At 41.5% G+C, this 13,721-nt stretch overlaps 1 protein-coding gene across 5 annotated transcripts in view; it reads right to left on the bottom strand.

Annotated features, from left to right (window-relative positions):
* Window positions 1–13,721, bottom strand: part of PAK2 (p21 (RAC1) activated kinase 2) — a 120,696-nt gene that overhangs the window by 16,713 nt on the left and 90,262 nt on the right. For all 5 annotated transcript variants that reach the window (XR_001889209.1, XM_017892217.1, XM_017892219.1 and 2 more), the window contains 8 exons: window positions 12,424–12,524; window positions 10,979–11,126; window positions 8,857–8,888; window positions 7,764–7,871; window positions 6,131–6,263; window positions 3,019–3,082; window positions 1,940–1,988; window positions 1,347–1,459 (listed from right to left, as the gene is read on the bottom strand). Coding sequence is in view for 4 of the 5 variants with exons in the window: in XM_017892217.1 (XP_017747706.1) it covers window positions 1,347–1,459; window positions 1,940–1,988; window positions 3,019–3,082; window positions 6,131–6,263; window positions 7,764–7,871; window positions 8,857–8,888; window positions 10,979–11,126; window positions 12,424–12,524 (748 nt within the window). In the remaining variant the exon portion in view is untranslated. The remainder of the gene's footprint in view (window positions 1–1,346; window positions 1,460–1,939; window positions 1,989–3,018; window positions 3,083–6,130; window positions 6,264–7,763; window positions 7,872–8,856; window positions 8,889–10,978; window positions 11,127–12,423; window positions 12,525–13,721) is intronic.

Here is a 13,721-nt window from a genome sequence, read left to right as displayed (position 1 = left end):
CCTACAATATAGAAATTACTAGTCCCGTTTTAGAGATAAAGAGACAAAGGCTTGGAAAGGTTAGTGACTCATCCGAGGTCACACAGCTATTAATAGTAAGTGACGGAACCAGAATCTGAAGCCAAGTATCCACGATTCCAAAGCCCATGGCTTATCTTAACCACCATACTATGCTGACTTGAAATGTTATTTTAAAAAGCAGGGAACAGTACCTGAAAAGTTGTTTTTAATTTTTTTTTGAGATGGAGTCTTGCTCTGTTGCCAGGCTGGAGTGCAGTGGCGCAATCTCGGCTCATTGCAAGTTCCACCTCTTGGATTCAAGCAATTCTCCTGCCTCAGCCTGCCGAGTAGCTGGGACTACAGGTGTGTGGCACCACGCCCGGCTAATTTTTGTATTTTTGGTAGAGACGGGGTTTCACCATGTTGGCCAGGATGGTGTCGATCTCCTGACCTCACGATCTACCTGCCTTGGCCTCCCAAAGTGCTAGGATTACAGGCATGAGCCACTGTGCCCGGCCTGAAAAGTTTATTTCTATGAACATGTTCTCGATAACTAGGGCTAAAGTCTCGAAATATATTACTGTTTTCTCATTCTAAACAAATTTAAATATGAAAGAAAATCACCTATAATCACCTCTATCTTCAATAAAACCACTGTTGTCATTTTCAACTAATCCTCTCTCATTCGTACATGTGACTGCTTTTTCAAGCGCAGTTGTAGTAATATACATCATTTTCTTTTTTTTTTTTTGTTTTGAGATGGAGTCTCATTGCGTTGCCCAGGCTGGAGTGCAGTGGTGCGACCTCGGCTCACTGCATCCTCCACCTCCCTGGTTCAAGCGATTCTCCTGCCTCAGCCTCCTGAGTAGCTGGGATTACAGGTGTGAGCCACTGCACCTGGCCAATACACATAATTTTCTATTCTGCTTTTTGGTCTGTTATTTAACATTAGTTCCTAAACTAAATGAGGTTTTGATAGACATACAATTTGTCCATAAAGGATAGCATTTGAAATAAAAATTGATCTACAAGTTTAAAAACCATGTGACCGGTCCCCTGTCAGTCAAGACATGAATCACAGCCAACCATTCATGTTTTCACTTCAGGTCATTTGCAATGAATATAAACACCACCAGCTATGGCCTTCGTTTAACTGCCTTCTCTCACTTGCCAAGTGATATCCTTGTAGAGAAGGACCTTCTGAAACTGCAGTGTGCTATTTTTACCTCTCCTCTTATTTCTCAGCATTGACAGTTTATTCTAAAGTGGCTAGCTGCACCCCCCAAACCATGAGACTTAAAATTTCTACATTTTTATCCCAATGTGTAAGAAATAATCATATTTACCTGTCCAAGAAGTTAACTATGTTGGGATTCTTTAATTCTTTCATCACCAGAATCTCATTAATGATCAATTCCTTCTTTGGCTGTTTCTGTAAATTAATTTGTTTGATAGCAACCTATAATGAAAACAGGATTGAAAAAAATCAGGTTTATGAATTCTCTTAGAAAATTACAAACACCAAGCAGTTCATAACTTACTTTACGGCATGTATATTATATTACACAATGCTATTACTCATAGGCGGTACTTTTACTTGCACATTGCCTCTGCACAATGCTTTGTAATGTATAGAGCCTAAACAGTTTTAGATTTATCTTGAAGTTAATACACCCACAGTCAGTCCAACATTAAGAATTAATCCTCTTTTCACTTCGAGCTGAGAAAACAATTTTTAAATATTTGCTTATTTATGACATTAAACTCAAAATTCCTTCTTTGTTCCCCTTAATGACAGAAGTGCTATAAAAACACGTAGAGCAATTCTTACAACATGTTCAACTTAAAAGAGAGTCCTACTGATTCTTCCCAGCTTTATCTAGTTTCCACCTATATGACAAAATAATGGTAACATCCAGGATTATGACAAAGTAGCTACCTCCTGTCCCAATGCAACGTCAGTAGCAGTAAAAACTGTACCAGAAGCCCTAGAGGGAGAAAACAGCCAGATTTAAGGTTGACAAATCACCAGCATTTACAATATCCAAAGACTTTACACCTTCAAGCAACTGAAAAAGAATTAAAGAACAGTGATGACCTAACATGCTTAAAAGGAGTAAAAGCAAAACACAAGGAAAGGGGTGGGGAAGAAAAAGAGACAATCCTCATGGCCAAAACTTATGTTTGAAATATTTCAGACCTACAAAAATGTAGGGAAAAAACATCAAGAAAAAAATATATGTAACATATACTTATGGATACACTTCCCTGATTAAGCTACAAAGAATTATAAATAATTTGAAGATTCCCATGAGCCCTTTCCAACAGCAGTCTCCTTCCTCCCAAATGTGATCTGTATTCGGTGTTTATCCTGTATTTGATGTTCATCATTTTCATGCATTTCTCTATACTTTTAACTACAAAGGACACAGATGTTTATCCCTATAAAATATACTTTGCCTAATTTTTTTTTTTTTTTTTTTGAGACGGAATCTCCCTCTGTCGCCCAGGCTGGAATGCAGTGGCACAATCTCCGCTCACTGCAAGCTCCGCTGCCTCCCGGGTTAACACCATTCTCCCGCCTCAGCCTCCCTAGAAGCTGGGACTACAGGCGCCCGCCACCACGCCCAATTTTCTTTGTATTTTCAGTAGAGACGGGGTTTCACTGTGTTCACCAGGATGGTCTCGATCTCCTGACCTCATGATCCGCCCATCTCGGCCTCCCAAAGTGCTGGGATTACAGGCTTGAGCTACCGCGCCCGGCCCCCTCTAATTCTTTATAACGGATGGGAAATGACACTTTAGAAAAAATGATACACAATCGCTGCTAACAACTAGTCCAGTTTTTTAACAGCATCTACAAATAACTGCATTATTTATTTACACAAATCCCCCAAGGGTACCACTCACAGAATACTACATAAGTGCTCAATGTCAGCAGGCAAAATAAATATCATGCTATAAAATCAGGAAATACTGAATATTGAATATTATGATAATACAGTCACAAATACTTACCCTTGTCCAATTTTTTCATATCTTGTATATTTTTTCTTAGGGTCACCTATGCTCACAATAGTTCCTAGAATAAACAAAAAGCTGGAAGCTCAGTCAAGCATTTTAAGTGTAAATTGATTTTGATATTATTATTCCTTTTAATAAATGCCACTGCTTTTATAAGTGATTTTTGAACATAACATTAAGTTTCAAAAATAACAGGTTTCAAACACAAAACACTAAAGAAACTTAAATACATAATAAAAGCTTAAAAGTATCAGAAACAAGACACGTTAAAAGTTAAAGTATCAGAAACAAGAAGACACATTATTTCCATGAGGTGAGACCTCCTAACTCATAATTCGCTCAGTAACGGTCACATTGTGGAAAGACTGTATCAGTTTGCCAGAGATTAATTAGGTTCTCAGATGTTCAGCTTTAGAATCAGGTAATCTCAAGGAAACAGATATATTTGAATATAAAATAGGTATCTTTGAATATAGATATAGGTATATTTGAATATATCTATTAATAGATAAGTTTGAGACTACTTAGTATTATAAACAATAAAGGCTATCTAAACCCTAGATGGTCTTTCTGACTCTTCCAGTACACATATCATCTACCTTTCAATATATTTAGAAAACCACCTGTTACCATAACAATTACTATGCTCTCACATAAACTAATCATATGTTTGTTTTAGGAAAGTTCAAAGTCGCAAGAAACAGGTTTTAAAATCAGGAAGTTGGGGCTGGGCATGGTGGCTCACGCCTGTAATCCCAGAACTTTGGGAGGCCAAGGCGGGCAGATCACGAGGTCAGGAGATCAAGACTGTCCTAGCTAACACGGGGAAACCCCATCTCTACTGAAAAAAAATACAAAAAGTTAGCTAGGCGTGGTGGTGGGCGCCTGCAGTCCCAGCTATTTGGGAGGCTGAGGCAGGAGAACAGCGTGAACCCGGGAGGCGGAGCTTGCAGTGAGCCGAGATCGCAACACTGTACTCCAGCCTGGGAGACAGCGAGACTCGTCTTAAAAAAAAAAATAGGAAGTTGGACATAAAATCAGAACTTATATTCTTATTACTAGTAAGTCAGAATATAAGAAAAATCACATTACATTTTCACACAGGACCATATCAAGGAAACTCACATAAATAATTTTATGTAGGTACCCAACCTCAAGTCAACAAGCAAGAACAGGAGCAATAATAAGAGGCTAAGAGCAAAAAGATACCAAACAGACTGGAGATGTGACAGCTAAGGCCACAACTGAATGATGACAATCAGGATTCGAGTGAATTTTTTTTTTTTTTTAAAGTAGTAGCTCTCCTACAATAATTCTTACATGCCCATAGAGTAACAGAGTAGGCTGGGCGTGGTGGCTCATGCCTGAGGTCAGGAGTTTGAGACCAGCTTGGCCAACATGGTGAAACTCCATCTCTACGAAAAATACAAAAATTAGCAGGGTGTGGTGGCGCATGCCTGTAGTCCCAGCTACGCGGGAGGCTCAGGCGGAAGAAACACTTGAACCGGAGAGGCAGAGATTGCAGTGAGCCCAGATCGCGCCACTGCCCTCCAGCCTGGGCGACAGAGCCAGACTCTGTCTCAAAATAATAATAACAACAACAACAACAACAACAGAGTAACAGCCAGGTTTACACTTGAAAGCACTGAGAAATCAAAAGCAAATAAACACGGGGCATATAAACATTTGTGTGCTTTTTAGAGACAGGGTCTCACTCTGTCACCCAGGCTGGAGTGCAGTGGCGCAATCACAGCTCACTGCAGCCTCGAACTCGTGGCTCAAGCAATCCTCCTGCCTCAGGCTCCCAGTCAGCTGGGACTATAGACACGCACCACCATGCGTTTTTTTTTTGTTTTTTTTTTTTTTTTGGGGGGTAGAGTTGGGGTCTAAGTTGTATAGTTCGGCCTTGAACTCCTGGACTCGAGCTCTCCTATCTTGGCCAGACGACGTACTGAGATTACAGGTTTGAGCCACTATGCTCAGCCTAAATGTTTAAAACAATCCTTCCATAAAGTATTTTTCCTTGATCCCTCTAGATTAGCATTCTTCAATTATTATTTATTATTATTATTATTTTTTTTTGAGACTGAGTCTCTCTCTTTCGCCCAGGCTGGAGTGCAGTGGCACAATCTCGGCTCACTGCAATCTCTGCCTCCTGGGTTCAAATGATTCTCCTGCCTTAGCTCCCCAAGTAGCTGGAATTACAGGCGCCTGCCACAACACCCAGCTGATTTTTGTGTTTTTAGTAGAGACGGGGTTTTGCCATGTTGGCCAGGCTAGTCTTGCTCCTTACCTCAAGTGATCTGCCCACCGTGGTCTCCCAAAGTGCTGGGATTACAGGCGTGCGCCACAGTGCATGGTCAGTTAGTTTTGTTTTTTTTGTTTTTTTTTTTTTGTTTTTTTTTTTGGTTTGTTTGTTTTTTGAGCTGGAGGCTCACTCTGTTGCCAGGATGGAGTGCAGTGGCATGATTTCAGCTCACTGCAACCTCTGCCTCCCGGGTTCAAGCGATTCTCTCGCCTCAGCCTCCCAAGCAGCTGGTACTACAGGCAAGCGCCACCACACCCAGCTGATTTTTGTGTTTTTAGTAGAGACAGGGTTTCACCATGTTGGCCAGGATGGTCTCGATCTCTTGACCTTGTGATTCGCCCGCCTCAGCCTCCCAAAGTGCTGGGATTACAGGCTTGAGCCACTGCGCCTGGCCCAGTGACGCAATCTTCGCTCACTGCAACCTCCACCTCCTGGGTTCAAGTGATTCTCCTGTCTTAGCCTCCAAGTAGCTGGGATTACAGGCACATGCCAGCACATCCAGCTAATTTTTGTATTTTTAGTAGAGATGGGGTTTCACCATGTTGGCCAGGTTGGTCTTGAACTCCTGACCTCTGGTGATCTGCCCACCTCAGCCTCCCATAAGTGCTGGGATTTAGGGGTGAACCACCACACCCTGCAACATCTCTAGATTGTAACTGAAGCTACCGTTGCTATAAGAAAACAATGTATTCTTTATACTTTAAGTCATAATGTAAGGTGTAAGTTAAAATCCGTCTGGGCCAAATGTTTTAAGAGCTGTTAACAATTTAACAATGATATAAAATGTAGGTAACATACTTAATTTCTCCATAATCTCTTCATCTGTCATTTTAGTCTTCTTTTTCTGTTTGTCTGAAGACTTGGCACCACCATCAACATTTGAATCACCAACTGGTGCAGGAACAGGGTCAATTACAGACCGTGTGTAAATCTGTGGAGACACAGTTCATTACTAAGGTTTGAGGAACACTGTTTTCAGATACTCTTGCTGGCACACTAATTCAGTTCTTTGATTTTCAACCTGAACTAAGTTATCTCTTCCATTGTTCTAAATAATGAGAACACTATTTTCAGATATAAAAGATGTGTAACTAAGAATAAAAAATGTGAAACATTTTTCTTTGGCATAGCATGCATATATCTGAAAAGCTGTCTAGTAAAACAGCAGGTCCGTGAATGAAATTTAAGTGTGACCAGGTATAAAATGGTACAACAATGTATCAAAAAGCACAGTTTAAAATCATGTTTTACTATAGATGTAAGTAAAATGCAAAAGAATGGAAACCTTGATGTTGAAAGATTAATTCCCACAAAAGTTTTTACACAATGCCTACCACCCATTTCAAACAGCCAGGTTTAAAGGCTAAAGAAAAGAGAGTCCTCTGTCGTCAGCTCGGCATCCAGAGGCCGTCCTCGGAGCTCGCCTGCTCACTGTGCCACGAGCACAGGCCATTCCATGGCACAAGAAAACGGAGTCCTCTGTCGTCAGCTCGGCATCCAGAGGCCATCCCGGGAGCTCTGCCTGCCCACTGTGCCATGAGCACAGCCCATTCCACGGCACAGCACCTTCCCCACACTCTACTTGCATCAGTGCAAGGAGAAGAATGATAACTGCAGTCATTCCTCTCTTCCTGGCTCCATTTAAGGTCATCATTTAAAAACGTCTCCCTTACCTGGTTAGGAATTTCATTCTCAACTGCCTTTTGAATGACATCAAGGCACTGAGAGGAGGGTAAAATGGGAGATTAAAACACATAATCTGGGTAAGAGGAAAGCTCTAAGTTTTAGATTTAGTAGTCATCTAAGTTGAGATAAATGGAGAAGCTTGGGAAATATATGAACCCTCTGGAAAAGCGTACTATAGAAAGAAAAAAGCCCAGTGAGGGGAGTGCGTTAACTTTTTTTTTTTTTGAGACAGTGTCTCTCTCAGTCGCCCAGGCTGGAGTGCAGTAGCATGATCTCGGCTCACTGCAAGCTCCGTCTCCTGGGTTCACGTCATTCTCCTGCCTCAGCCTCCCGAGTAGCTGGGACTACAGGTGCCTGCCGCCACGCCCAGCTAATTTTTTGCACTTTTAGTAGAGCCGGGGTTTCACCGTGTTAGCCAGGATGGTCTTGATCTCCTGACCTCATGATCTACCCGCCTCGGCCTCCCAAAGTGTTGGGATTACAGGCGTGAGCCCCCGCGCCCGGCCTTGAGTGCGTTAACTTTTAAAGACACATCACATTTCAATCTTCAGAAAACTAGTTTTTGGTGAGTGGTCTTTGGGTACAGATCGCTCGGTTAAACTTCCCCACACTAAATGGTTTTAAACTCGAGGGCTTTTTAAAAGCAATCACTGAAAGTCAAATACAGACTGTTGTTTTTTAAAACACACACACACACACACGCACACACACACACACACAGCCTAGGTCACCAACCGACACGCACTGATTTCGTATGATCTGGTCGTGGGGCAATAACAGGAGGAGCAGTCTCTTCATCATCATCATCTTCCTCTGTCACTACTGCCGGTGTTTCTGTTCCCTTGGCGTTCAGCTGCATTGATGATGAGCAAAGTCAGGAAAACAAGTCAACAGGCTTAAATGTGACTATCGCCCTTTATGAACAGACTTCAAAGAGTTTGCTTCTTTGATAAGCTCATTTCAAAACCATTAAAATCTCATTAGCTCTTATACAGCTCAACAGAATTATAATCTAATAAGGCGACTCTATGAATTATGAAAACGTTTATGAAATAAATATGGTGAGTACCAAATCTTTTTAATAAAGTACTACTTCCTCTAAGCATACATATACATGCCCTGAAAGTAAACAATGTTACTTGTTAAGACCAAAATCAAAGATCCTCTGAGCTTTGTATGTCAGAGACATTTGGTGACATTTAAAACAGTCAGATTTGGCCAGGTGCAGCGGCTCACGCCTGTAATCCCAGCACTTTGGAAGGCCAAGGTGGATGGATCACCTGAGGTCAGGAGTTCGAGACCAGCCTGGCCAACATGGCGAAACCCCGTCTCTACTAAAAATACAAAAAAATTAGCCTGGCATGGTGGCTCACGCCTGTAATCCCAGCACTTTGGGAGGCCAAGGCGGGCGGATCACAAGGTCAGGAGATCAAGACCATCCTGGCTAATATGGTGAAACCCTGTCACTACTAAAAAGATAAAAAATTAGCAGGGCGAGGTGGCGGGCGCCTGTAGTCCTAGCTACTCGGGAGGCTGAAGCAGGAGAATGGCGTGAACCCGGGAGGCGGAGCTTGCAGTGAGCCGAGATCGTGCCACTGCACTACAGTCTGGGTGACAGAGCAAAACTCTGTCTCAAAAAAAAAAAAAGTATCATATCAAGGAATTTCTATTTAATACAGCTTCTTCAACTAATTGGGTGGCTAGCTAAAAACACCTATTGAGTAGTTATTTACCTCTGATGGCTGTAATTTATTTTAGAAAGCAAAATAAAAACTGAGATTTGTCTTGGGTAACCTAAATTAGAACAACAGATACAAGAAATAACATCATTAACTTACTGCTGGTGTTCCAGAAGGGAAGCCGTCTTTCTCTGAATATGAAACAAAACATAACGTTAGCAATTCAAGAAATAGCAGTTTTATATGATAAAAGGAAAAAAAAAAAAAGCAGAAAAAGCGAAATGTTCTTAAACTGCTCTCAAGTTGAATTAACTCTTGAGAAAAATGAAAGTAGTCAAATAAGAATTTATATAAGACCAAGCTAAGGCATCTGAAATCTAAATGAAACTATAAATTTACTAAAAAATCAGTGAATTATATATTTAAAATGGGCGAATTGTACTGCATGTAAATTATACCTCAATACAGCTATCAAAATTTATTTTGAAAGTATACCTATCCATCTGTATTTATTAAAACAAAACAAATTTATTGATAAAGATACTTTCTCCAGTAAACTGCTGACTGAGGAACTTAATGCAACAATTAAGAGAATGCCAATTGGGCAAAGTAAAATTCTGACATTGTTTTGTTTTTCTTTTAAAAATGCCCAGAGACATACATATATATATCATATATAACATACACACAGGCCGTGTGCCGTGGCTCATGCCTGTAATCCCGGCACTCTGGGAGGCTGAGAGACAGGCAGATCACCTGAGGTCGGGAGTTCAAGACCAGCCTGACCAACATGGAAAAACCCCATCTCTACTAAAAATACAAAATTAGTCGGGTGTGGTGGCAAATGCTTGTCATCTCAGCTACTGAGGAGGCTGAGGCAGAATTGCTTGAACCCAGGAGGCGGAGGCTGTGGTGAGCCAAGATTGTGCCATTTCACTCCAGCCTGGGCAACAGAGCAGAACTCCAGCTCAAAAACAAAACAACACAACACACACACACACATTTATGTATGTATGTATGTGTACTAGGTGCAAATAAGCTACCATTTGGTGGTCACTGATTTTTCAAAAAAATTACTAATTTACACACAGACTTACTGGTTGATACAAAAATTTTAGGAACAAGTCTGACCTTTTCCTAAGGGTGTACTAGACTCAACAAAAAAGGTCAAGATCACTTGCAAAAAGATTTCTCTGTCTCCCCTGAGCACGGCCTTTATTTCTGTGAGGATGCAAACATTAAGTATAATCAATTAAAATCACATGCAGGATTTTAGCTCATACTGTTTTTAAACACCACGTGTATGACTTGAGAAACAGACAAACATATTGAAAAATGACATCCTGAGGATGCAGTGAGCAAAATCTAAACTGAGGGAAACAGGACAAATGGTCTTGTTTCTTTAATAAATAAACGGCAAGAGAAGACAGCAGGAACCAGTATGTGGGAGGGGAAGCCTAAAGATCAAATGAGATTCAGTATCAACCAACTGCAATGTATGAACTTTATTCTCATCTTTATTTGAACAAAAACTATTTTTAAAAATCTACTATACCAATTCTTACACTATATACCAATTCACTGGTTCTCTCATAGATAACGGTATATCTCCGATACTGAGCAACTTGGAAAACAAAGTACACCAAATCCATTTTCCACCCAGCTATACTCATCCAGAAAGTAAAATTTACATTACTATGATTACGTAGATAACATTCCAGATATTCCAATTCTGAGGTATAAATCCTTCTAGTTCTAACGTCTATTTCATATACGATTTATCTATTTTATATATTAAAATATATATCTTCTATTATCTGCATACACACGAGTTTCAATTTTTTGAGCGGACCTAAACATTTTTTAGTTCAAATCAGTGCAAAACAACCTCCTCTTGTCCCACTAACAATAAGTGTATTTCTAGTATGAACATGTCTATCAACCAGCTTCTTTTCCTTTGATTGCTGGAAGTCATTTAAAAGCAGTGACAAGTGAAAATGAAAACAAAACACAGCAATGAAGAGAAAAAACCAAATAAACAAAAAGCCAAAATATCCATCAACTCCCGTTTCTGGTAACCCTATGAGATTACTATAATTCACAGATCCAAATTACGCTTCAGAACGGCCCTGGATCAGTCTACAAAAGGTAGAATCTATCCAGGGAAAAAACGTTATCGACAAGAACCATAGTTTAGCTTTTCATTTTTCCAGGAGTAATCTTTTTATCTAGAAGTGCTTCACAAATCTCCATCTGATCCAGCCTTACGCCACTGTCTTACCAGGAGGAGTAAAGCTCAGATATTTCTGCTTCACTGTGTTGGAGTCGTAGAACTTCAGGACATCCAGCACAGCCTGAGGATTCTTCTTTTGCTCTAGTTTGGTGATATTGGAGGTCTGTAGTAATCGAGCCCACTGTTCTGGCATGCCCTAACAAAAAGATATTCAGAAATTAGTTATGGTTTAAATTGATGCAATAAAATTAATTTCCAGAGATAAATGACAAAATATACAGATATACAGAACAAACCAATCTTTTTTTTTTTTTTTGAGACGGAGTCTCGCTCTGTCGCCCAGGCCGGGAGGGCAGTGGCAGATTCTCGGCCCACTGCAAGCTCCGCCTCCTGGGTTCACGCCATTCTCCCGCCTCAGCCTCCCGAGTAGCTGGGACTACAGGCGCCGCCACCTCGCCTGGCTAGTTTTTTGTATTTTTTAGTAGAGACGGGGTTTCACCGTGTTAGCCAGGATGGTCTCGATCTCCTGACCGCGTGATCCGCCTGTCTCAGCCTCCCAAAGTGCTGGGATTACAGGCTTGAGCCACCGCGCCCGGCCAGAACAAACCAATCTTTCAAGTGTAGGTATGACTAAATTCTAAAAGATCTCGTTTTCTAAGGGTCTATTTTTTCTTTTTCTGAGACAGAGTCTCGCTCTGTCCCCCAGGCTGGAGTGCAGTGGCGCGATCTCGGCTCACTGCAAGCTCTGCCTCCCGGGTTCACGCCATTCTCCTGCCTTAGCCTCCTGAGTAGCTAGGACTACAGGCGCCCGCCACCATGCCTGGCTAATTTTTCGTATTTTTAGTAGAGACGGGGTTTCACTGTGTTAGCCAGGATGGTCTCGATCTCCTGACCTCGTGATCCGCCCACCCCAGGCTCCCAAAGCGTTGGGATTACAGGCGTGAGCCACTGCGCCTGGCCTGGGTCTATTTTTCTAAGTCTGCTTTGCATAACTATAATTAACAGGCTCTGCTCTCTAGGGAAACAATATATCCAACCATTAACACTTTTATAAAAAGCAGAAAGCAGTAAGAATTCATAGTTACCATATGGATAGAAATGCTAATTTCCTTTTTTTTGAGATGGAAGTTTGCTCTTCTTGCCCAGGCTGGAGTGCAGTGGCACAGTCTCAGCTCACTGCAACCTCCAACTCCCAGGTTCAAGTGATTCCCCTGCCTCAGCCTCCCGAGTAGCTGGAATTACAGGTGTACACCACCACGCCCGGCTAATTTTTTTTGTATTTTTAGTAGAGACGGGGTATCACCATGTTGGCCAGGCTGGTCTCAAACTCCCGACCTCAAATGATCTGCCATCCTTGGCCTCCCAAAGTGCTGGGATTACAGGCGTGAGCCACCGCGCCTGGCCTGAAGTGTTAATTTCAAATTTAATAATGAAGGAAAATGTTTGAGTGCTATTTTACATGTTATAAATGGGCCCGAACTAGGTAAACTTACAGTGAATTCTCCAGTAACAGCATCAAAGCCAACATGGATGGTGTGTTCAAAATCAGATGGAGGAGAAATTTCTGGCCGTTCCTTTTCTTTCTTTTTACTTCCTAGAGGGCATCAGAAAAAAAGAAAAAGAATCAGCCTATTTAAACAAGACTAGTGAAGGCACTTACAATTTTTTTTTTTTTGTCTTTTGTTTTTTTACACAGAGTTTCGCTATTGTTGCCCAGGCTGGAGTGCACTGGTGCGATCTCGGTTCATTGCAACCTCTGCTTCCCGGGTTCAAGCCATCCTCCTGCCTCAGCCTCCCGAGTCGCTGGGATTACAGGTGTGCACCACCCCTCCTGGCTAATTTTTATATTTTTAGTAGAAACAGGGTTTCGCCATGTTGGTCAGGCTGGTCTCAAACTCCTGATCCACCTGCCTCGGCCTCCCAAAGTGCTGGGATTACAGATGTGAGCCACTGCTTGCCCAGCGTATTATATTTTTCCTAAAACGTATTAGGATCAAAGTTATTCTAGAAAACATACTAGGATCAAAGTTATTCTAGAAAATACTTCTCCTAAAAACACTGGCTGATAGGAAACTAGTAAACGGAGTAAAGCAGACTGTCCTGCCACAGAGCACGGCTGGACACAACCATATACCGTCCTGATGAGGAGGCACATGGAGCGAGCAACGGCAGCCTGAATAACAGAGCACAGGCAGAAGAGACACCCCTTAGGGCACCAGCTCTCTCACAAAGGGCTACATCTCAGATTCTGAGCAATGTGGACAGCAAACACAGCAAACCCCATTTCTGCTCAGCTACATACATTGGGAAGTCAGATTTGCATTGCTGTGACTCCGCAGATAATACACACTGTCAGGACAAGTAGTTGACAAAGCCACCTCTCCTTTTTTGTGCAAGCCTAATCATTCCTTTTTAGTGGAGTTACTAATTGCCACATTTTAAAACTACACAGTTTTTCTATGATCCGAGTGCAGAAAAAATTATTTCTGCAACATTTCGGCCATACACCTATCAATAATATTCTCTGTAAACTCCAACACGTCAGTTCCTCCCTGCAACCCCTCCCTCTCAGCTCCTCTTGCTGTAATCCAGTCACTCATGCCTAGGCCTCCTGCACAGTTCCTGTCCATGCCATCCCCTTACTCCTGCCCTGTGCTGGAATCTATTTTCTGGATCTTGTGTTTTCCTCCTCTAGATTTATCCCTTTAGTTGATAGTTCTTGACTCATTATATATATGCATATATATGTTGGAAATGTGGTTTTTTTTTGTTTTTTTTTTTTTTTTTTTTT

Source organism: Rhinopithecus bieti, unplaced genomic scaffold, assembly GCF_001698545.2.
Source record: "Rhinopithecus bieti isolate Rb0 unplaced genomic scaffold, ASM169854v2 scaffold_21777, whole genome shotgun sequence".
NCBI lineage: Eukaryota > Metazoa > Chordata > Mammalia > Primates > Cercopithecidae > Rhinopithecus > Rhinopithecus bieti.
The sequence above is the reverse complement of the archived record's forward strand: the minus strand, read 5'-3'. Positions and strand labels throughout refer to the sequence as shown.